Source organism: Microtus oregoni, unplaced genomic scaffold, assembly GCF_018167655.1.
Source record: "Microtus oregoni isolate MIOR12 unplaced genomic scaffold, Mior012 000012F_ref0000307, whole genome shotgun sequence".
NCBI lineage: Eukaryota > Metazoa > Chordata > Mammalia > Rodentia > Cricetidae > Microtus > Microtus oregoni.
The window spans coordinates 8351396-8376380 of record NW_024543071.1 but is presented as its reverse complement, the minus strand read 5'-3'; the positions used below and the strand labels follow the sequence as shown (position 1 = coordinate 8376380).

The 24985-nt window shown below is 48.6% G+C and overlaps 1 protein-coding gene across 3 annotated transcripts in view; it reads right to left on the bottom strand.

Annotated features, from left to right (window-relative positions):
- Positions 1–4251: 4251 nt before the first annotated feature.
- The window catches only part of Xpnpep1 (X-prolyl aminopeptidase 1), a 52976-nt gene continuing 32242 nt past the window's right edge, over positions 4252–24985 (bottom strand). For all 3 annotated transcript variants that reach the window (XM_041661889.1, XM_041661888.1, XM_041661890.1), the window contains 16 exons: positions 24711–24803; positions 24299–24442; positions 22616–22711; positions 20271–20352; positions 18164–18374; positions 16919–17008; positions 15964–16014; positions 14703–14761; positions 14538–14615; positions 12811–12882; positions 11447–11507; positions 10663–10732; positions 9687–9860; positions 8996–9072; positions 8127–8225; positions 4252–4783 (listed from right to left, as the gene is read on the bottom strand). In XM_041661889.1, the coding sequence (XP_041517823.1) occupies positions 4655–4783; positions 8127–8225; positions 8996–9072; positions 9687–9860; positions 10663–10732; positions 11447–11507; positions 12811–12882; positions 14538–14615; positions 14703–14761; positions 15964–16014; positions 16919–17008; positions 18164–18374; positions 20271–20352; positions 22616–22711; positions 24299–24442; positions 24711–24803 (1586 nt within the window). In that variant the 3' untranslated portion in view covers positions 4252–4654. The remainder of the gene's footprint in view (positions 4784–8126; positions 8226–8995; positions 9073–9686; positions 9861–10662; positions 10733–11446; positions 11508–12810; positions 12883–14537; positions 14616–14702; positions 14762–15963; positions 16015–16918; positions 17009–18163; positions 18375–20270; positions 20353–22615; positions 22712–24298; positions 24443–24710; positions 24804–24985) is intronic.

The window sequence follows — 24985 nt, the reverse complement described above, 5'->3', positions numbered from 1 at the left end:
GAGTGATTGAGGGAGACAAAACGATGGCAAAAGTCAGAAGCTGCGTTTTTAACTCTGGATCCTGTGAACTTCTCTCTTTCAGACTTTGGGGGTTGCTTGTCTTTGTTTTGTGGTTTTGTTTTGTTTATTAGTTGGTTTTGACACAATCTCTCTATATAGCCCTGGCTGTCCTGGAACTCACTCTATTGACCAGGCTGGCCTTGAACTCCTTGAAGTTCTTAATCTGTATTCTGACTAGTTAGTGGCCAGAGCATGGGCTTGAAAAAGCAGGAAGCTCAACTGGTGAAGAGTTTGTCATTACCAGCATGAGGACCTGAGTTTGGATTTCTGAGAACCACAGGCATGGCAGCAAATGCCTATATCCCTATGCCAGGAAGCTGGAACAGGGGTCTCTTGGGCTGGCTGGCCACCAGTCTAACTAAACCAGTAAGTTAGTTCCAGGCTTAGTGAGACTCTGTCTCAAAGACCGCTGTGGAAAACACTGACCTCTGACCTCCACATAATACACATGCACATACGCATGAACATGTACACACAGAGAATGAAAATTGCCACATACTACCTCCTCTCTTGAGGCCCTCCAGAACCACTACTAATCTCCCCAGAAAGGAAGTGCTTGGAACACTGAGAAACACAAGATACTTTATGCTGAGCCTCTAGGTCATCAGCAGGATAAACTCCCAGCCACCCAGAAACCACCGTAGCTGGTCAGTAGTCGTGGGTCTGCCTCCAAATCACTAACACAATCCAGAGTTGGCGGGACAAGAAACAACTGAAGGTTGTTACTTGGCAGTTAGATACTAGCCGACCTCCTAGTCTAGAGATCTTGGGGAGGGGGCGGGCTGTCTCCCAGGAGCCAGCATCACTGAAGCACCAGAGACTGAAAAGCACCCGGAAGCCAGCCCCCTGGGGTGTCCGATGCAGAGGCCGTGCATCTGCACCATTCCTGGATCCAGGGGACAGAGCAGGCAGAACAGAACTGGGGCTGGGTCCCCTGGAGTTCTAGTGTCGCAGCAAGGCCGTTTTCCCACTCTGCGTCTATCACTATTTAAACTGATCTTCGGTTCTGCCGTTTCCTCTCATCTCTTCCCTCGAGCCCTGGCACATTTCGAGCCGGATCTGGTCCTGTTTTTATGGAGCTGTCTCACCTAGTTTAGGTCTCAGAGGCGTAATGCTAAGCCAGTACAGCCCGGCGGAGGCTTCAGGCCCTGGCACCTGTCGGCTTGGCTGGAGCCAATTAAGCCCAACTGCTCCGAGGCAGCCTTGGGAAGCGGCAGGCTGAAGAGGCTGACGAGGGAACGGCGGAGCTGCCGTCACACTTGAGCTATGGTCTGTTTAAACCGAATCAGCTGTGATTCACAGTTCCCATTTCTACAGACAAGGAAGCTTTCGGGGATATCAGGAGACGACAGACAGAGTCCTAAGGGGATGCCTTCTGCCTTCCGGAGGGATGACGGATGAGAAACACGCCTAATCCATTCCATCCTTCGGGAAAAGACTTTTCCTCTAAGCCTCACTTTACGGTACATATTAGAAATATGATCAGGTATGAGGGAGACAGTCAAGAACTCTTCGGGGGATCAAAATGTATCCTGCTGTTCGTTGGCAAGCACCACTTCTATGCTTTTCTGATCCTGTTACAAAAATATCCAGAGGAGCAGATCTTGTTCCCACCACATGGCAGGCTGGAATCTGAAACTCTAAAAGAAAGCAGGCCATGCTGGCAAGCCTGTCAGTACTCTGTGGATCTGGGCTCACGCTTCCAGTAAAACTTGTCCTCAGTACCACCTTGCTTCTAATGGTAATATCAATTAGTTCTTTTATTTTCCACTCCCCGAGTTGGCAAAAATAACGGACACTGTCAGCCAAGCTTTGATGACCAGCAAGTATGCTTACATTTGTTCACCTGTCAAAGCCATTCGGATGAAAGGTACGGTTTAGTCCCGAAAGTTGTGGGACAGTGGCAAAGTTGGAGTCAACTCACCTACACAACACCTACACTGGCAGGACCTGACATGACCACTTGGGAACTACGAAGTCAACTGAAAGCTTGGAACCTGCAGAGGGCTTGACAGTAAACTGAGGTTAATTTTGGCCAATTTCAGCCTTTCGCCCTGCAGCGGTTACCGGCCCGACCTGTCTCATGCACCGATGTCTCTCCCCATTGGCAGAGAGCTGTGCATATATGTTCCTAAAGCAAACTGCAGAGCCTGGGGGAGCTTCAGTGTGCAAATAGACTTTGGATTAGATGAAGGTGTGCTCTGATGGGTAATAATTGCTGCCTCTGAAAAAAGTGCAGAGGTGGACAGCTGTGCCACATGTCCCTGAAGAGTTGAAAGACGGCCTCCTTCAAAGTAATTTCTATGATATTTGGAGATCCATTAATGTTTTTTCTTTGTTTTTCTTTTTCCCTTTGGGAACCATCCACTAAAAACTAAAACCCTGGGAGGGGGGTTGAATCTGGGAGACCTTGCAGGGAATATCACAGTGTAAATATCAAAACACATGATATACATGTAAGAAATTTTGAAATGACAGAAATACATTTGTGTCAAAAGCAGATTGGAAAACAGCAGCACTATGGGGAAAATATGAAAGCAAATTCATATGCTCAGGAAAAGCTCAGGTTCCTTCAGAACAGACTGGTAAGTTTGTTCCAAGCTGGTCCTTGGCCTAAAGCCTGCTACAAAGGTAAACAGTAATCAGCAATAACAAAAAAAAGGCTGCCCCAAGGAAGAGTCTTAACTTATAAATAAAAAGGTCACAGGACACAAAGAGAACAGAAAGTGGGATATTTTCAAAGGGGGGGGAAACACTGCATGCACTAACAAACCTGAACAAAATGCCTGGTGGCAGACCTACAAGACGCCTTTAAACTAAGCGCCTTAAGACACCAGGAGAGCTGAGGGGAGTGCATGGAAGGTCAAGAGCATGAGTGGACAAAATGTAAACAGCAACCTAAAAAAATTCCACAGCTGAAAATTACGGTAGCCAAATGAAACTTGATGGGTAGGACTCAAAGGTGTATCTGAGTAAGCAGAAAGCAAAATAACGGAACTGTGGGAATTATGAGTCTGCGGGACACAAAGAGAAACCTACAGGACACCCTAGAACAGACCAACAGACACACTGCTCCATCCCAGACAACAGAAGTGGAGGGGATATCTGAAGAAGTGGTGTCTATTTGTATTGACAAAATACATAAATATAAATCTAAGGTCATTATTACAGTCTAAGTCAATTACTAAGTTCAGTAAGATTAACTAAGAGACTCTCACTATGACACATTATTAGTAACTTCCCAAAGCTAATCTTCCAAAAATACCTGAAATTGGTGGAAAGCTGAACTATCAGCTATGAGGAACCTTCCTAAGATTAGCTGTCCATTTCTCATGAGAAACTTTCAAAGCGGGAAGGCTGCAGGCCACCATATCCTAGATGCTAAACAAAAAAATGAGTCAACCATGAAACGTCTATCAAGCAAAGCTGTTCCTGAGAAGTAGGGGAGAAATTAAGGGAGTCGCAGGTTTAAAGAGACTACACCTACCTGGCAAGAAATGCTTAAGGGGTCCTTCAGATAAAATGAGCCACAAGACAGAAACAGGATTGCCACGTAAGAAACCAAAGGAGTCGGCGAAGAGCATGGGCAACAGTAAAAGTTGGTGTTACTCCAACAATGGTCTACAATGGCTTGACTTCATTTTTTCTATGTGAGAAGACTGTGATAAATTATCAGTCTATTGTACATATGAACTCGGATACTAGAGCAGCATGCAGAGGGCTTGCACAAGGTCAAGCCAGATGAAGTCTTGGCACCAAAACAGAAAGTGGACATGAGATCCCACCCCTAACCATGAAGCTATCTGCCATTGATACCCACTTGGAAAGGGAAAATCCACTTTCTCCACCAAAGTCTCCCTGAGTACAGTATCCACAGCTCAGGGCAGGCCCCATGCCCTGAGTCACTGGCCAACACAAAGTGAACTCAATGGCGTTCTGCAGATTGCCCAAGGCCTAAATCACAGACCCACAAAAGTGAACTCAATGGCATCCAATGGCATTCTACAGAATTTCAGTGTCTTGTTCCTTGTTTGGGCATTTTTTGACTTATTGATCTTTTGCTTGTTTGATTTTCATTTTGGTGTTTTTGTGGAGTGGGGGTCTGTGAGTTTATCTTGACCAGCAGCTGTGGAAATCAGCTTGCCTGACTTACTGGGAGAAGCACCTTGGGGAAAGACGGACAAAACCAAGCAGAGATCAGATGTTTTTATTCACTGACCGGAAGAGGGTCTCAAGAACATCAAGGTGACCATGACTGAAGTACTAGCACCTGGAGCGAGACCATCATGGAGCACTCATCAGTGTTCACCATCACTGGCCGGGGGTTCGGGTGCCTCCCCCTTGTCAAGTCTTCAGCTTTGTAGGGCCCCTCCTTCTGGTGTAGCAATTTTATTCTTGGCTCAATCTCAACAATTAAAAATTCATAAAAGACTGTTTGCAAGAAAATATCAAAGTGGGTAAGAAGAGTTTCAGTTCTTCTTAGTGTCTAAAAGTAAAAAGGGGAGTCGGGAGGAAGAGGTAAGGAGAAAGAGGTCGGGGTCTGCCGTGTTTCCTCCTTCCCCCAGAGCATCCTCGACACAACTGCAGGGCAGTCTCAGTGCTGCTTGGAGATAGGCTCTGTCTCTCTGAGGAGCCACTCGAGAGCTTCCTGGCGGCCCTGCATCTGCAGCTCCTTCCCGATCACATCCCTGCAGGTCTGGTGGTAACTGTTGAGCCAGTCACACTGCGGGGAAGAAGAAGGACACCATACTGTCACTAAGAAGCTACACAGGCCAACAGGCCAAGGTGCTATGGTCACAGCTGAGAGGAGAGACACAAAACCTTGTCCTTTTGCTCCTAAATTCCCCATGTCCATCTGCTTCCCCGGGAACAGATGGGCTGCATTGCTTCTGGTGAAATGATCCCTCAAGAGTGTAGTGTGCCAGCTTGAACTAGCTATGACTGTGAGGGAACCAAAAATAACCTGGCAGCAAGCCAAGGTACTGGGCTTGGCAGAGCGATGCATAACTGGGGCTTCCCCTTGTCAGGACACCTGGAAGCCATGTCCACAGACGCTCACAAGGGATAGGATCGCATCACTGAGCTAGAAGCCATGTCCACAGATGCTCACAAGGGATGGGATCGCGTCACTGAGCTAGAAGCCATGTCCACAGATGCTCACAAGGGATGGGATCGCGTCACTGAGCTAGAAGCTCCTTACCAAGCCATGTGGACTTAACCCTGACCTACCTCAGGGTACTGACAGACAACTGTAAAGATGCCTGCTGAGACCAGATGCTCCTCAGCTTCCTATCCTACACCCTCCAATGCTAAACAAGTGAGCATCAGCTAAGCCCAGGTGGCTCTGGTCTGCAGTGTCTAGAGGATACAAAGCCTTTGGTGGTCAAGGACGATGGTTCTTCAGAGCGGAGCTGGAAACACATTTTACTTTACTTTCAGCCCCTGTACAATATGCCACCATAGCCAAACTCTTTTTTTTTTTAAAGGATTAAAGAGTAGATGCTGACAGAACTTGGTGCCGGGAAACTGCTACCTCCGGACCTGTATCAGAAGGTCCGTGGCAGGCACAAAGGGTGAAACCCCCTCTGCTGGGACTGGTGGGAAAAGGAAAAGGAAATAAAGGAAGTGTGGACAATGTCCACAGGACAGAGTGGACCATACACCTAACTGGACCAAGGCTCGTGAGGCTAACACTGCCTTTGGTCTGGCTGCAGCAACTAAGAAACATGATGTTCAGGGAGGCTGTGTTATTACAACAAAGGAGCTGGCTTCCAGGAATAGGCTGAAGCAGGTACCAAAACCTGCCTAAGAGACCAAGGTGGACATATAAACCAAAGGGAACAGATAGGGTACTGTTGTCAACAGGCTCTCAAGAGCCAGGGCCATAATGTCCACTGAGAGAAGCAAACCAGCCCTGCCACAAGCTGGGGAAGTAGTAGTGAGGGTGTCTGCGTTTGCAGCAGAGTCAAAGAGCTATAGGCTGCCGGCAGTGGATCAGCTCAGTAGTGAAGGGCTGACCTGCTATAACCTTAGGGAAAAAGGGACACTCCAGAGCCCTTTTGGTTGAGGGACGAGAGAGACAAAAAGACAATGCAAACTGACTCAACAAGACCTGGGCAATACCCCATGGCCCTGCCATCTGCAGGTGACCAAATTCACATCAGATTATGGTCCTCTGCTGCCATCTGGTGAAAAAAGGTAGACCTACTCCGAAGAACCTCGAAAGGACAGTCGAGGGCAGGCTGATACCGAAGTACAATGAGCAGGTATTTTAAAAGCACAAAGGACAAACCTTGCTTTGAGCTATTACCATTTCTTCAGAAAAATGGTGTCCTAGCCTGTGAGGTGCTATATAAGAAAGGGGCTTTTGCTAAAATAGTGAGACAGTCCTCTGCCTGCTATGACAAACACTGTTGGCTATATCCACAGAAACGTGCTTATGATCCAAAGAAAGGGTAGCTGTCCTCAATAATTATTGTCCACAGCGATTTGGCCAAGCAAGGTATATAAATAGTCACTGGACATGGTAGATCCCAGTGACCAGAAGTGGGTTGTGAGTCTTATTAGTAAAACTCTTTCGGAAAAAACAGCCTTGCTTAACTTTTCCTCATCCACTACTTCCCTGGATAAAGTGGAGCATCACCTGGGACAAATACTGGTCACACGTGGTCAGGGCAACTGTGCAACCTACGTACCTGGTCATAAACTAAAGCCTTGGGCTTCAAGAGTCCCTTAATAAGGCCGCGGAAACATAGCCAAAGGATGCTACAAGAGCCACGGTCCCTACAGGACACAAAGCTTCTAAGCAGGCAGCTCTCAGGCCACTGCATGCTCATGCTCCCTTGCTCCCACCGCATCACTGGGGAGCTAGGGCTCCTGATCTGCAGATGGGCTCTTCCCACTAAGAGCACAGGACGACAGGCTGCTGTTTAGCTGAGCATCCTGTTCTAAATCTAGCTACAGTCTGAATAAATCAGGATCGCCAGGCCCCTTCAGTGTTCTGTAAACACAAGTGCTGGCTGAACCACAGGCACCGTGATCAGAGAGAGGAGCCCAAGCCCACAGGAAAGTTAAGCTAAACAGGAAGCGGATGAACTTCCTCAGTAATGCACATGTTAAATGAAAAACAGGTTTCTAGCTGGGTGAGCCCCACTCTACAGCCTCCCTGGAGAGCGAGCACCTCAGCCCTCAGGCTCCCTCCTCTTCAGTGCCGAGGATGCCCAAGCAGACCCCACTGAAGAGCTGCCCTGCGTCCGTCCAGAAGGGCACCAGTGCCCTGGGGAGGGGCCGGTGGCTTCTCTCAGGAACCAACCGTTGTATTCCTCCAGCAACTTTTCATGCTTTTCCTGACTCATGTCCCCATCTGTCACCTGATTTTCACTGGGACTTCCACCTTGCCATGGAGTTTATGTCCTGCTCTCCAACTTCCTGGATGAAAACCTGTTTGTCTCTGTCTGGCTAATTGTTTCTACCCTTCCAGGCTCCTGCTGTGACTGTTCCCCAGTATGTGGTGTTACTCTCAGAGGCTATGGACCCTTTAGAAGATGGGGTCCACTGACAGGAGCAGGTCATTACGGGCTGGTCCCTGGATCTAGTCTTTCTCACGGCCTCCTGGTCCCCTGTGACAATGAAACCTCTGCTAGGCATTCCCGTCGTCATGACGCTCCTCACACTCATGGACCATTCCTCTGTGCCCTCCCCACAGGATGACCTGAAATCTCCTGAAACTGAGCCAAAGCAAACCTTTTCCAAAAGCTGTTTCTGTCTTTTCTTGAGGACACAAAAGTAGCTGGTACCCTGCCTCAGTGCACCTAAGCAGGACGAGTAGAGCTGTTTCTCGTGAACGGCAACAGCCCACTGTGCCTACCCATGAGCACTAGGGCCCCACAGTCCATGGAACGGGACTACCGCTGCTAAGAGCCCAGCACACACCAGCTACTAGCCCAGCGGCGGGACTTGACACGTACTTGACCTCTAAATGGTACCATGGAAAACGGAGCAGGGGACAGTCTCCACTTCTCCTACTAACATTTCCCCCAAACTTGCACCCCAAAATGCCCCATTACCTCTTTATCAGTAAGAGAATCCACATCTATCATTTTGGTCTGGATGGGAACCAAAGTTAGAGGTTCAAAGGTCAGGCTTCCTCGGATATTGAAATTATACTGCAGGACAAGAGAGGAGACAGCAGGTTACACTCCCCTTAGCGCAGTGAATGGCTGGGCTTCCCCCACCGAGCCCAGCGCCCCTCAGAGAAATGTGTTCGTGGGAGCTGACACTGAACACCAGGGCACCACCTTCACACAAGACACGCAGTGCAGATAACACCACTTGCCACCCGCCCGTGGGTGCATCTCTGAGTTTCAAACAGCAGTACTGAGCGCTCCTGCTCAGCAGGCCCAAAAAGCTACTGTATGTTTTGATGGAGAAGGCAGGGACAGGACATGACAGTGTCTGGACTTGGGAAATCTCTGGTTTGGGTTCTTGAGATTCTACTGGGATATAAACCATCCAAACAAGCTAGCCGTGTGACCTATGTTGTCCATTTATAAGCTTTTTTTTTTCCAATTCTGTGTCTGTGTGAATAAGAAGACAACTCCCCACCATGTGGGTCCCAGGGATCAAACTCAGGTTGCCAGGCTTGGTGGCAGGGGCCTCTACCCACACCCATTCATATGATTTTTTATTATTATTCTTTGACAGTGCTGTGGACTTAGGACCTCATTTGTGCCTAACCAGGGCTCTGCTGCTGAGCTACAGCCTCTGTCCCCTTCAGGTTTTACAGAGGAGAGAAGCTTCCAGTAAATCCCCTGGTCTGGGTGAAAGGAAACTCCATTTTGGACCAATTATGGTACATTTTTGGTTCCAAAGACAAAAATATTCATCTCCCCACAATAAGAGCAGGAAATCTTTAAGCAAATAAATAAACACCCACCTTGGTCTTCACGGGAACCACAAGAACAACATTCTCAATGCGGATCCCGAAAGCCCCATCTTCATAATACCCTGGCTCTAGAACAAACAACTCAGTGAGAGGCAGTCCACAGGAGACGCAAGGACCCAGCCCAGCACACTGAAGGAGAGAGGGGGAAGGGCCCATCCCATCCATCTTCTCCCGCTTAGCCCCATCCTACAGGCATTTAGGTACAAGAAGATGGGTTCTCAAGTCCTGAACCGTGACCACAGACAGAGCACAATAATGGGGATCTGCTACAAGACACACACTGTGTATCCACAGGACACAGTGATGCAGCCCTGAGTTCGCTTTACAAACACTGGGAAATAGGAGATATCAGAATAGGGCAGATCCAGTATGACCTTGAAGGCAAACAAAATGTCTATACCTATAAAGACCATACTTCTTAAAATCTTATCCAGACCTCAATCTTTCTAAAATGAACCCAAATTACTCTGATAATTGAAAAAGACTGTATCAATTCAAGATGATCTGGGGTGGGGGGCTAAGGGGAACCTATTACCAATTTTCTTTAAAATAACTGAAAAGCATATGCCCTGTGCACGAGGGGCACCTACCATCAGTGACAATCATGCATGAGCCCTCTGCACAAGGGGCACCTACCATCAGTGACAATCATGCATATGCCCTGTGCATGAGGGGCACCTACCATCAGTGACAATCATGCCGGCTTCCAAGGGCTCATCAGAGAATGTTTTATAACTAATGCCACAAGGACCCTCGTGAACGTTCAAAAATGACCCAACACCATGTCCTGTCCCATGCAGGTAATCCAGGCCAGAGTCCCACAGAGCTGACCGGGCAAAGGAGTCTAGCAGGTGACCTGGAAGACAAAGGGTCACCTGATATTCGCAAAGCACTTTAGAGATTAGATGTACTATGTTTGACTTCAAGAAGGTGAAACAGAAACCAAAAGTTACTGAAGAGTTCAGGTTTAAGCTCAGCACAAGGAAGAACTTCCTAACAACAGAAAATACTGACAAGCCAGTCAGAGCTCAGTCCAAACCCAGAGGATCATTTGCACCAGCAGCTTGGGGGATGGACACCTTCTTACAAGTTAAGGCTGCAATGGTGACGTGGCCAATCCTTTCTGGCAGCTCAGGGTGTCAGAATTACAGACACGAGAGTCTTCCCAGACTACAAGCATGGCAGGCATGAACAGTGAGAAGAACAAGTCTAAGGGAGGTAGAAAAGTGCATGCCCACCCGCCAGAGTCTAGGTCTGAGTCCTGCAACTGCAGTCCAAGGCCCCACCCACCAGTAACTAGAGCAGAATACACCTCAAGTCAGGATCTTAGCAACATAAATCCAACAAGGGCCATCAAAGGAGGCGTTGGCCCCAAGCTGAAGACAGACAGGCAGCTCCCCACGCCAACCCTGAGGCCTCTGTGCCCGGCTTGCCCCCAGGTGTCAACCGCTTCTGTTACTGGTCAGAAGTGACATGGGAATCACCATAAGCCTGGCTCTTGGGGACGAGGGGCGGGGGCGCTCACTCCATGTAGTATCCTGCATATCCTAGCTGGGCCAGAACTGCACTAACAAAACAAAATGAAGGATACATTTCTCTCCACCCAAATTTAGATGTGTGAGTCCTACACCTGCTGTGTCAGAGAACAAACCACCTACCTTTGGTTCCCGTGGGGAAAACGGCTGCGCTCACAGCTATGTGACCTTTGAGGACATATGTGAAGCATTCCTACCAAAGAGGAAAAAAAAAACTGAAACCCCAGAAGGTAGCTACAGGAGACAGGTTGAAACCCTGCAAGTCCTCCAGCACTTCAGAACCCCTTGCCTGCTAGTGTCTAGCAATACTACAAAGACCATCAAAGTAATTTCAAAAACAAAAACACCACCTTAATGGCCCAGTCTCAGACCAATCTGCCAGAAAAATCATAAAATCAAACTTAAAGCAGCAGGAGAAAGACCTGGCCTTCCCCTGAAGCATCTGACACAGCAGGTCCAAGCAGGGTCCAGAGCCCTGGCAGGGATCTCTCCACCTCAGTTCTATGCTGCCTTCCTAACCGGTCAAAGCAGAAATGGAACAGTGTCCACCCCACCGTTCCACAAAGCCCTTGAGAGGGGAGCTGTAAACAGGAATGCTGACCTTGAGAAAATAAGAGGTGGCTTTCAGAATCCTGACTTTGCTGATACCCCTCCCCAGAAGAGAAGGCCAGAGCTGTCTGAAGCTGTACTTGACTGCTTTGACCTTAGCAGCATGCTTTTAAATTCCCTCCAAATGTCTTACCTGCCAATAATTAATTACACAGATCTCATAAAGCCAATAAGCCTGACTCCACAAATATGAGCGCTTCACTACCCACTTATAATTTTCATTTATTTATGCAGTCCATTTGATAAATGCGATGTGTTTTTAGGAAGGTGGAGGCCTGGAGCTTCTCCTTCACATCACCTTCTCATAGGCCGTAGGGGTCCCAAAGTGCATGGTCCGGGTCACATCTGTGGTTCCGTCCCTTTCAAAAGTAGAAGGAAAAAGAAAGTTTTTTCAGTCAAAGCAAGCTTTTCTCAACCGTGAAACAGATGGGCACATGGAGAAACCATACATACAGCACTGGCAAGAACAGCACAGGAAAAACCCACCTTGAAAAACCGCTTAGCCTGAAAGGTTAAGCAGGCACCATCTGAATCACAGCCCGACTCCTAGACATACCCCAGGAGGACTGGAAAGGTGTGCCTGTACAAACACTCATACACGGGTTGTCTGCGCAATGGCTGAACAACCTTACAGATACATAAAAAGCTGAGGCTATACTTTGAGTGGGTGAATTACATCTCAATAAAATTGTTATAAAAAATAAGACAAAGTGTGAAGGCAAAATTGGCTTGCTAGAGTAGGAAGCAAATGGACCCTGACAGACACTATTCTTGGTCATACAGTGAGGCACTCCATGAGACAGCCATCACCGGGTTATGACAAAGAGAGAAGAGACCAAGTATACAGACGCTTGAAGCAAGAAAGCCAAAATCCATTTCCTGCTACTGGAGAATGAAGGGATTATTGAACCGAGACCCTAAAACTGCCCAGAGGCATCTCTTAGCACACACTAGCTCACATTAATCACACCAAAAACATAATTTCCAGAATCTTCTCATAAAATTCAAAAAAGGAATTTCTGCTATGACCAAAGGATCCGAACATGTCCCAAGACCAGTCGCAGTCCCCCAGAACTGGCTTGCAGCTGCGGTGGGGAAAGGCCTTTCTAAGCACACAGTGCAGTGTCTACTCTGGCTGCTCTCTCTCGGGTTTCAGCAATGAGAGGCGAGCAAAGCTCAGCTTTCTTCTGGGAAAAAGAAAAAATGCTGAAGAGGATGGCTGTAAAGGTGGCCAGACAAGTTTAGAGTTGGAGGGGCAGGTCCCCTTTTCACAGTCTTACATTCAGAATTAGCCTTCCTTCCTCAGGCCCTTCCAAGACTACTCCGAGCAGGAGCTGGCAGGCCGCTCTCTGGAGTGGAGCAGAAAACTCCACAATCGCTCCCAAGGCTCATGTTAGTCCATGTGCTGATTTCATAATCTACCAAGTTTTAGCCAAGGACTGCATAGTATAATCATCCTTCATAGAAACGGCCACAACTGGGCTTTCTCAATGAGAGGTCACAAAACAAATAAACACAACAGAAGCCATCCATCGTGACCAGCAAGGGATGGGGGAGCAGCTGGGTGCGCTAGGTTAGAGCACACCTTGTCCACCTCCTCAAAATCTGGCCTTGAACTGAGGAACTGAGTCTCAAGTTTGACAGCAGCCTTGGTTTACTTACTTGTATTGAGCACCCGAGTCAATGAGATACACCTCATCCAGGGACAGGGTCCTGTTTGTCTCAGGAACAGGCCTAATAATCAAAAAATTAGTTATTCCAAAAACCTAATCACTTGGTAAATCTGAGAGGGTATGAACATTGTAAGCTACTCTTTCTTTCTTTTTCTTTTTTTTTCTCTCTCTCTCTCTTTTTTTTTTTGGTGTTTAAAGAGGAACAGAAGAAGAAACAGTTGTATTTATGTCTAGAACAGTAAGTGAGAGATGACTTTAAAAGAACAATCAATAGAACCCATGTGACTGCAATCCTAAGAAGGATGAGGCAGGAGGACTATAAATTAAGACAAGCCTGAGCTACAGTGAGGCCCTACCTCAAACAACAAACAAACAGACAACATACAAAACCTGACAGAGGAAGCAATGAGTTTAAGCTTGGGTTCCAGGGATGGGAAGCAAGAGCCAAGGTCCATGAGGGGCTCACTACTTACTCTTAGGACTCCATACCCTGCCCAGGAATCTCTTTGCTAAGAGACCCTACCTTCCCCTGAGGGGAAAGAAGAGGGTGGGGAAACTTCTACACTCTTCAAAGATCAGGAGGTTCTTTGTGAAAAGTGATCCAGACAGGACCACTGTGCTGGGAAACGTCCAAAGAGAAGACAGCATTCTGGGCTCCCACTCTGCAGGCAGCACCAATCCCTTTCCAGCAATAACAAGATAAGCAGACACCAGCCCAGTCTCTAGGCAGACATTTAACAGCCTGCAATGAAGAAACACTGGAATAGGAGCAAATGGTTTTGAAATTTGTATTGCTCTAATCATATGGGGGAAAAAATCTACCATGAAATTCATCATTTCAGTCAAAGTGAAATCCCTTTGGTATATGGAGCTGGAGCGTTCGGTGAGAGAGTGGTCGTCACATCTGCGAGGATCTCCCATACTCCCACACACAGCTTTGAACTCTATCCCAAGACTAACAGCTCTAAAACAATCATTTAAAAGGGAGAAGAGTCTAACCCAGCTAGAGCCCAGAGCCAGACTGAGAGCCCTTCCTTTACTGCATATGAAGACAGAGGAGAACGGGTGCCAAATGCCCTACACAGAGCGAAAGCACTGAGCTGGGTAAGCTGATGTCCACACCTAACTACATTTCCTACATCACCAGCAGGGCCCAGATCTGGAGTACAGCAATGCCCCTGTCTCAAGAGTTCAGGGAGGCTCAGCTCTGTGGGTCCATGGACTCTCACAGATCATATGCTAGAGAGGAAAGGCAAAAGAAAGAAAGAAAGAGAGAGAGAGAGAGAGAGAGAGAGAGAGAGAGAGAGAAAACAAGCCTGGGATGTTGGCTTCAAGGCCAGAGTCAGGGAAAGATGGCTCTGCTCCCCAGCATCTCACGACCCACAACAGGCTGGCCCCACAGTTAGCAGTGCACTTGGACGTTGACTGTGGTGCTCACAGAGGATAGACAAGAACATCAAGAAGCCTGCTGTTACCAGAAAAGTTCTAGACCAGCCTGAGCTATAGGGTGAGAACCTATCTCAGAAACTGTTAACAATAACAGCAAACAAGTAAGAGGAAACAAGAAAAGGCAGAGGCTTGAGGACTCGGGAAACATGGCCTCTGGGATCTTATCTCCCCTCCTTCAGCCTCCAGAAACGCGGTGGGCACGAGCTTCCCCTGCTCAGGCTGCTGTACAAAGCCAGGCCTGTGCTCCTGCCCGTCTGCATGCCTTACGCATAGTGAATGATGGCGCCGTTGGGTCCCGTACTGGAGATGGTTGGGAAGCTCAGGTCCACAAAGTCAGCCTGTTGCCTGGAGCAGACACAGAGCAGGGTCACTCAAGGCTTTCACGGTGCTCGTCCAGCACATGGTCCACGGGTCTTCTCCACAAATACTCACCTTCGAAATTCCTCGGCTTTGTCAGCAGCTGAGATCTCAGTTACACCACCTTTGGGAACCTACAAGAAAGCGTGCTTATGACTCATCACTGAGGGAGCCCGTGCTTCAGTCATGGGAAGAGCATACATTCGATGCTTGGCTTTTCCTCAATTCCCACGCCCCAAAGGCCCACACTTCAGGATATACTGTGTCTCCTCTCTAATAAGGAGAAAACATTGGCAGGCTCTTGAGAAAGCTATCTAAAGAAGGGTTCCTAGTTAACTTCCCCCTGAACTATTTTGTCACAGCATTATATCCCCAAATCTCCCAAAATGCCATACATCTAAATTTAAAATCTCAAAAGCATCACCTACTAAGCAACTATCCTAAAGCCAATTATCCCAGAGGAAGAAAAAGGATAAATGCAAAGATACTATAGGTTATAACAATAAAACCAAGAAGAATACATAAGTAAAACAATCTAGCACTGGATCCAAGCAGGCGCCACGTGGAGTTTTTCTTAAGACAGCAAAGCACACAAACGATGCTCACACTACATGGTTCTAAGAGGAAAATATACAAAACACAAAAATCTATCTGTATACTACAAGAAAAACAAAAAAAGGATTTCCAAAGAAGACTAGCTGGCAGCATGGAAGAACTCAGTAGAGTCCCTGTTGATGACTAGGGGCCGTACAGAGGAAAACGGTCACACTAGAACTCAGTAGAGTCCCTGCTGATGACTAGGGGCCGTACAGAGGAAAACAGTCACACTAGAACTCAGTACAGTCCCTGTTGCAGGTCTACTGGCTCTTGTCATTCACTGGAGCATGGTGCTGTTTAGCAACAGCGCTAAGAAACCAACCTTTTCTCAGCTCCATGAATGGTTGGGCAAGAAATTAATGGCAGGAGTCAACTTAATATAAAAAGTTTCATGGCTTAAAGTTCAAAATGTACACACTAAGACAGCTTACGCCCAGTATAAGTAGATGGCCTGTAATTCAGGAAAGGCCACTTTTCCTCCCAGTGAAATTCCACTTAATTATCACTCTCTACACAAAGGAGCTGCTCTCTACAACACCACAGTGGTGGAATTCTTTCTTTTTCACAGAATTTGTCAACATGTGCATGCACAAAGTTACAGAACACAGTGCCGAGGAGAACACTAAAGCCAACTAAAGCCTTCAGCCACAAGAGCCAAGGGAGGTAACGGTTGTTATCAAGGAGTGTTGATATCTAGGAGTGTTCTAGAACCACGTGTTCAACAAGGACAAAAACCAACCTCTTTCTCCAGCCAGTTGAAGAGTTCACAGAGGGCAACGGCATCCTTAATCTGCGTGAACAACAGAGAGTCAGTGATCAGACTCAGAGCCCAGTCCTGTGGCCACCCTCCCAGGACTGCGTCCCAGAGCCAAACAATCCAGAGGCACTCAGGTTCCCAGAAGCCCTCTACAGGAAGCCTTTCCCACTACTGGGAGAGAAAAACTGAGGCACAGTCAGATGTGGCCATACCTGAGCACACAGGCAGCTCCTCTAACCAGTGAATTTCACCCTGCATGGGCCAGGAGCGATGAGCTGTGGCCAGCCTCCACCAACCTCAGATCTCGCTTCCTTGACCTGGCTTCACATAAACTGTTCCTTTCTCAATACACCACAGCCTCACTACCCATACTATCATCAAGGACTCCTCACAGTGTGTGTGTGTGTGTGTGTGTGTGCGCGCGCGTGTATGCATTGTGTGTTTAACATTTATAGATTTTTTGCTTCATGTATGGCTATGCACCATGTGTGCCTAGTGCCCAGAGTCGAAAAGAGAGTGTCGGAACCCCTGGAAATGCAATTACTGACAGTTATGGGGATGACATGTAGGAATCAATCCTAGGCCCTCCAAAAGAGCAGTCAGTGCTCTTAGCCACTGAACCATCTCTTCATCCTCCTTCCTTTGCATTATGTATTACACTTCATAAAAAGTTAACACATCCAATTTTATTGTTTTTGTTTTTTGAGACAGAGTCCACCGTACACCTGATACTGGCGCCAAATTCATAATCCTCATTACAGGCCTGCATGCCCAACATAATAGTTTATTTCATTCTCCCACTGACTCTGGAAGACCAGAAGGACAGAGGTTCAGAGAGATTCTGAACCTGTGCCAGGCCGGGGGCCTCACAGATGAGGAGGGAGCAGGACCCTTCTGACCACCCCATCCTATTTCCTGGACCAGCTGCTCTACTCACATGAGCCCGCCTCATGCCTTCCAACTCAGTGGGGTTCTTCACAGCTTTGGCAATGCAAATGGGTGTATAAGGCATACAGCAGCGACGATCCTAGGGCACAGCACAGGAAGATGAGAAACAGTCTGCTCAACAGCCAGAACAGCACACACTTGGAGGCAAATCATCTGAAGAGCTCCACTCGGGACCCGGCAGCTGTCCTCTGGATCCTGGAGGCCTGCCACTTTGGTTGATGCCCTGAGCATGCTCAACACAGCTTGAGCTCACCCAAAATAAGTTAAATACATCAAATGGGGCATCTTCCTCCACTCCGGGCTCTTTGCGGCTGCCAGCCTGTCACAGCAGAGGACTGCTGTCCAAGCCTCGTAGCTCTGGCTGGAGCTCACCGTCCTCTCAGAGCTGGGGAAAGGACCCATGTTGTTTTGGGGGTGGAGAGGGCATCTGCAAAAGGACTCCTGCTCTCCCGCTCATCACTATGCCTACTCTCAGCTTGCACATTCTGCCCATACCACCGTCCTCACGCACACCTCAGGAAACGGACGTTCAGCTCTGAGGAGGTGAGTGGCAGGACAGAGACACCGTGGCACAGTGGCAGGCCTCCTGATGACAGATCTGCCAAGAGAGCCCACAGCTGAGCTTGCCCAAGCCCTCTTATCTATCAAGGGTCCAGGGCCCAACAGGAGAACGAGCAGTTGAAGGGGTGTGGGTGCCAGTCCTGCTCCAGATTCTAAACAAAGTGAAACAACAGGTCCTGATCGGTCCCCAGCAGGGGCTCAGTGAAGGGCAGGGCTGCCAAGACCATGTGTTGTTCTTAAGACAAATCCTCCACTCCCCAGCCTCTCTGGGCCTTGAATCTGTATCTAAAACATAGGGAAAGAAAAGAGGTGTGTGCTGGGAAGTGTACCCCAAAATTCAGGTTCCTATGCTGCCTTCACCCTGGCCACTTACCACCTGCACACCTCACTCGTTCTGTACTTTATGTGAAAGAATTTTCATGATAGCATCGTCTGCACTACTTAGAGCTTTTCCACGGTTACAGTTACTGCTGAGAACACAGCTATATTTAAGTAAGCCTAAGTACCAATGTGTGCCTAAGTACCTAAGATCACCTTTCACGCCACACCCTGGACGAGTTTAAAGGGCCTTGCACACTCCACTCTAGGCTCCAGCTCTGGGCTCCAGCTGTGTATGACATCAGAACCACAAAGGGGCCACCATGTTGAGCCGGGCCTGAACAAGGCCACTTACCTTGGGGATGGCGTCGCTGACAGCATAGCTGGCTTTGTCACTGAGCCACACTTTCTCCCGTGGGGAGAGATCAGAACACAGGGTCCTGAGCTCACTCAGGATGGACTTGTAAGGAAGCACCTGGATTTTATATTCGGCCTCCAGGCCCACGTCAAGGAGCAGGTGATGCTTCACAGCAGGCGCATCGATGCGGTCCCCATCAATGAACAGCCTGCCGGGGCCAGGGGCAGACCACAGACAAGGGCCACACATGAGAAGGTGAACAGACACTAGGCTCACATCTCTGTACTCAACACCAAACAGCTTCTCCTCTTTCTCCGCTGCCTCCCCAAACCCTGCTATCCCATCTGCCTTTCCTGTCCCTGTAAATGCTGTCATCATCCATCCAGCTCTCTAGGCCAGCAGCTGGTCCACAGCTTTGATGTCCCTTCTCCGCACTCTCCACCTGCGTTAACGTCCTGAGACCTCCAGCCTCCGCATCACATCTGCACAGCTGTCTGCAGCCTTGCCCATCACCACCCAGAAATGGGCCGCCACCACCTCTCAGCCTCCAGATTCCATCCTATTCTACAGCTACCCTGTTTTCCAATTTAGCTTCATGACTGTGAGGTCCCTTCTCATCAGGTCACTGAGTAACTTCCTTTCCTGTGCTTCCTGCTCATCTTCTGGCCTTACTTTACACAGGGACCAGCTGAACGACTCCATGTCCCCACACACTGCTCCTTGCCACGGCCTCTCAATACCGCTCCCTCTGTGTCCCTCTTATTGTCCAATCCTCCTCACCCCAACATTCACCAAGACAGCTCACCTACCCTTCATTTTCAGTTCAATATCATTTTTGCCAACCATCCCCTCTTACACGTCTAAGCTGGGTTCTTCATATGCATTTCTATCGGCTCCTAAAGGGCCGGTCCCATTTATGCACCTGAGTCCTTCAAGAAAAGGAGAGCTCACCTTCTCAACTATAACCCAGGACCCTGCCACTCACACCAGCCCCTAACACAGTTTGCATCCAATAAATGGGATGCCCAAATCTGAGCAAGGTACAATGATACATGTGTAAGAATGTTTTAATGAAGCCCACTATTTTAAACAATTAAGTAAAAAAGAAAATAGGTAAGTACGGTTTTGTGGTTGTTGGTTGCTATTGTTGCTGGCTGGTTAGTTGGTTGGTGGGTGGGTTTTTTGGGACAGGGTCTCACTTTGTAGCCTGGGCAGTCCTGGGAATATGTAAACAACGATGACCTCAAACTCAGAGCCTCTGCCTCCCAAGAACTGGAATTAAAGATGTGGGCCAGCATGCCTGGTCCTGCCCTAGCTGTTTTAGCTCTCACCTGACACAGCCTACCACTATCTGAGACATGCATCTAACCTGAGGGACTACTGTACACAAGGACTGCCGATTGCCGGTGGCAAGTCTCTGGGGGCCCAGCCCTCTGCAGGAGGCACCACTCCCTGGGCAGTGGTCCTGTGCAGTGTAAGAAAGCCAGCTAAGCAAGAGCCTACCTCAAGCTCCTTCCTGAGTCCCTGCCCTGACTCCCCTCAATGATGGGCTGTGGCATCCAAGTAGAAGGCAGTAAATCCTTTCCTCCCAAGTAACTTTGGGCCAGTGCTTCAGCACAAGAGAGAAGAACTAGAACCCCATACAGTAGAAAAGCAATGCCAGGAAGCCTACAAGCAGTGCTCTGAAGAGATAGACTGACAAGTCAACAGAGTAAAGCACAAGGGTTTCCCGTATCCTCGCTGACTCAGAATAACTGGGGTCAAGAACTGCACAGCTGAGTCTACACAGCTCCCTCTGCCTTCCAGAAAACCTGAGATCAAACATGGCCTGGGGAGATTGTGCAACAGGAACCTCTCAAAGAGCCTCATGCGGCTTTGTTCTGCAGCCTCATCTACTCACTTCTCAGTCTCCTTCACTATAAATACTTTGTGGATTCCAAGACATTTGGAGGTTCAGAGGGAAGGCAGGATAAAAACAAACACCTGTTAAGGCAGGCCAGGGTGAAGGGAGCTCCAGAGAAAGGAATCGCACTGCCATGACAGTGGGGTGACGAACAGAAAGCGGAGCCTGGGGAGGATGGTCAGGTGGGAGTCAGACACTTACATGATGGTCTCTAGTCCTACAATCGCATAGGAGAAAAAGACTGGATTGTGCTCCACATCTGACCCTCGGAGATTGAACAGCCCTAAAAAGGAAAGCATTTTCTTAAGAATGGTTTGGGTCAGCTGTCTAGCTCCCAGGTCAAGCTTAGCAGGTAGCTTTTGGGGAAAGGAAGAGTTTCTGCTTAGAATGTAGCTATCAAAGGATCCCACATCTCTCAACAAGACTGGGCTGCAACTGCTGGAGCCTGCCACCTGATGGCACCAGAACTGTTCTCTAGTTGGCCACATTGCAAGACAGAGGAGAAAGTAGGATCAAAAACCATGAGCAGTGTTCTCCCAAAGCACCGAAATAGCTAACCGAGTTGTTGGGACCTGCCAAGCTCAGCTCTGCTGCATACAAACTCTGGCAACTCCCCCCTCCCAAAATAAAACCAGGATACAAGCATTCTCTCTATTCCAAGGCAAATGACCTAGAACAGAAAACTGAAATGGGAGGGAAGGGGGTGCTCCACTGAGCAGAGGACCCAGGGATGTAGAGCTTCTCATTAGAGGCAGAGGAAAAGCAGTGAGTCACAAGCCTGTAGCTTAGCTACAGCGAGCTGTTCCCAGGCTGGGTGGAGGACCTGCCTTGAGCCAGGGGCCAGAGTCTGATGAGGTCACAGCACATTTGAGAAGCCTGATAGACAAGTACACAGTACAGCTCTGGTCCTGGCTGACAGCTCTAATGCTTGCTCTCAGGAAGATAAGAGAGCAAAAAGGGCCAAGTACAAAATGTTGCTACCTCCATTTTAAAATAATCATTTCTCAGCCGGGCGATGGTGGTGCACACCTTTAATCCCAGCACTTGGGAGGCACAGGCAGGTGGATCTCTGTGAGTTCGAGGCCAATCTAGTCTACAAGAGCTAGTTCCAGAAAACGCTCCAAAGCTACAGAGAAACCCTTTCTCAAAAAATAAAATAAAATAAAAAATAAAAAAACCATTTCTCAAAGCAAAGTAGAAAGGCATCTATTTACCTCTCATACTGACTCCTTTTTGTTTTTTTAGTTTTTGGAGACAAGGTCTCTCTGTACAGCCCTGGCTGACGTGGAACTTGCTATGTAGACCAGGCTGGCCTCAATCTCACAGAGGTTCACTTGCCTCTACCTCCCAAGCGCACCACCAAACTGGGCTTACCAGCTCCTTTTTAAATGAAGGTACTTGGAGCTGCTGAGGTGTGAGAGGATGGATGGGTCGAAAGTCCTCCCACACAGTCACCCTTAAACTCACAAGACTATCCCTAAAAAGTAACCAGAAATACAAGGCGAAATGATCAAAAACTAAGACATAACGTATGAGCCACGATCGTGATGGAAGGATCGTAATAAATTACAGAGAAACTGGAAATAGCCCAAAGGCCCTCCATATGGAAACTGTTAGGCAGACTGTCGTATAACCATTTGATGGAATTTTTAAAGCTTAAATTACGATTATATTTGTTCCTAGCATACTGACACATTTAGAACACCAGGCTGAATGACAGACACACAGAAACATCAACAATGGTTGTCACTAGGTAACAGGATCATGAGTGATTTTGGCTTTCTTCTACCCTCTGTAGTTTGCAGGTTTCCATAATGGGATGTGTTTTTCTAAAATTGAAGGGGAGAAACCGTGTGTGTGTGTGTGTGTGTGTGTGTGTGTGTGTGCGTGCATTTCCTCTGGTGCTGGGTTAATTAGAGACAGCAATCACTGACATCTGACAAAGTCTGACAGACTGAAGAGGCAGGGCATGTGGAGTGGGCTTTCTTCCTCCAGTGGGAAGACACACAGGGGCCTCTTCCAAGCTTCCCTGAATCAAATCCAGTCAAAATGAGACAGGAGGGAGCATTTCCATCAGATTCCTTCAGATTCTGAACAATTACCCGGGACAGGAGGGGGGAAGCTCTGAAGACTAAGGGAAAGGGCCTTGAGAAGAATTTTCAGTTCTTGAGTTTTCTGAGGTAAAAACTTTACTAGAAGTTTCTTTCTCTGAATACATTAGGAAACTACCTAAGCATAAAGAAAGAACAACACAGGAAACATTCAGAAGAAATTCTTCCTCAGAGACCACAATCCTAAGAGATGGGCCAGAGGTAGGCACACACCTGGATTCACCACAGCCCCTGGCTGTGGACTGCTGGTTGTGGCGTCTGTGATCCCCTGCCCACCTCACGGTGATGCATTCTCCACTGGCTAACTGGCATCTGCTCTCTCGTTTGGAGACACGGTCTCTTACAAATTTCCTCACCATTCAGAAAGCACACAGATTCCCAGAGGCCCAGGGACGAGATCAGGTAACTCCCAAGCACTGAAACCAGAGAACTCACACGCAATCTCATCTAGGGCAGTGACCACAAACCACACGATGTTCCTCTCGGCCATTTTCAACCGAAGGTCTGCAACCTTCTCCTTCCAGGAGATGCCTGCAAGAAACAAATACGCTGTGGCTCCAGCTAGGATCCCGTGAAGACGGAGGAGCATGCGACCTGCACAGCAGGCAGCCGAGATTGAATCCACAGAAGAGAAATAAATGCCTCTGCAAAGCGCCTTGCCTATCGTGAGCCCTGACTGCCTCCCCGGTACAGTGTGTGTCCCACGGCATCTGTGAAGCACCTACACTTGCCAAGCAAAGGTATCTACCGGGGGTCCTGCTGCTCAATGCAGTTATGGCTCTGAAAAGACCCAGGCCTTACTCTCTTTGGACTTAGGAGCTACAAGGTGATGCATGCAGGTAGATCAACAATTAAGTGCTCTACTTTTCAATGCTGGTCTACTGAGCTATAGGAATACATACAAATCTCTCCGGCACTGAGATCTTGCCTGTGGAACTCACTTTACATTTCTTCAGCCCTGAGACTTGGTGCTATGACCAAAGAGCCTCCTGCAACCTAACTCACTGTGGATATAACTTCCAAATTATACTGGCCCAGTTAGGCACAGCCAAGGCCTTCCTGCTGCCCCCAGAATGCAATGTGGCACCAGAGGACGTCAGCATGGTAGCATCTCTAACTTGGCTCCTCACTAGCTCCCTATGAAGAGCATGGACACACCTGTGTGGTACCTAGCAGTGTCCTGCCCATAGCAGGCACGCAATTGTTTGCAAAACAGAAACTTTGGCAGCATATCTGAGATCTCTTCTCCTACAGTAATAGGTCAGAGGCTCTGTTTCAGTTAATAAACAATTTTAACCGTGCTGATGGAAAATATTAAGCTGACCGTGGGTCACTCACTGTACCCATCCTCCCCAATAAACCACACCCAGTGAGGGTGTCCCGCAGGAAAGCAAGCCTGGGCCTGCCCAGAACCAACGGCTGCTTTGAAGATTAGCCCAGGAATGCTGTTTAAAACTTGGCCCGGTGTCTGAGCAGTGATACTTTCTTCCCAGGACCCCTCTGGCAATCTGCCTACATTCCAGATGTCCCCCGTCCACCTCCCTGTTTCTACTGCAGGGCTCCCTCCCCTGCAGCCCCACCTCCAGCCTTCTCCCTCTGTCCTTCATGTCCCAACCAATCCACACTCCCTTCCCCTAAACAGGTTCACAGACTACACGGCTCCCCACTGCCACTGGCCAAGGAAACAAGCACATCTAAGCTTCACAGCATAGGTACAGATAGTGAGGCCGCAAGGCCACCCTGCGAACGCCAGCATGGAGGAAAAGCAGCTGGCGTCACTAGATGCTGCTCCCGGTACCAGACCCAGAAGAGTGGCAGTGGGCAGCCATGGAAAAGCTTCAGTCACCTCCCGGGTCCTACAAAGACGCCCAGAGGAGCACTGCAAAGGCAGGCTAACCAGACAAGCAGGTGCACATGCGGCAGGCAGCAAAGCCCCAGCCTTGTCAATGGCCCTCTCCACCGGGTGAGGCACAATACTGTGCTCACGCTAAAGGCCCGTGCGAGAGACATGACTACATACATGTGGCCTACCAACTCCATGATGACAGGGTCTTAATATGACCTTTGACAAGATGGGTTGGCAAGCCAGGGTCTCAGGGTCACAGTTATAGCTCTGACCTGTATAATCCAGGCCCAGTGTGAGCAGGGGCTTGCAAGGGCGCTCTGGCCGGTCTGTCCAGATTTTGTCCACAAGGTTCTCCTTCACAGGTACTAGGTGGTGACCAGCACTTCGAAGTACCTTGGCCATCTTCTTCCAGTAATCTGAAGAAAAACACATAGCCAGCCATGAAACAAGCACCTGTCTCTTCTAAGGCAAACAGCAGGGCCTTGGCCAGGCCCTTCTGGAAGACATTCCTGAGTGCCAGGCACGCAAAATGAAGAACTTTGCCACCCTGGCCTCCCCTGCCTCTGTCCCAGAAACGTCTGCCAGCTGAGTCTCGGTTGTAACAACAAGTCATATTGAGCCCCAAATGCCCCAGATTCAATGCAAAAAGGAGGACACAGAGAAGTCTAGAACCAGATCACTCACCTGTGGGAATAATGAGTGGGTCTACACCAACCCTGGATCCTTCTGGAAGCACACTCACCAGCCAGTCCTCCTGAGTTGGTGTGTCCTTCAAACCTAGGAGGACAGAACTGCTAAGTGCCTCTCTTCACCTCCAAGGCCAAGACCAAAGAGCAAAGCCCCTGCCCACAGACAGCCTCTGATGAAAGGACCGAGCCTAAGTCTTGGCCACAAAGAAATCTTTCTGAGGGAAGATCCTAAGAGGGATGGGCACACAGGAGCCCGCTGCAGCCCTGGAA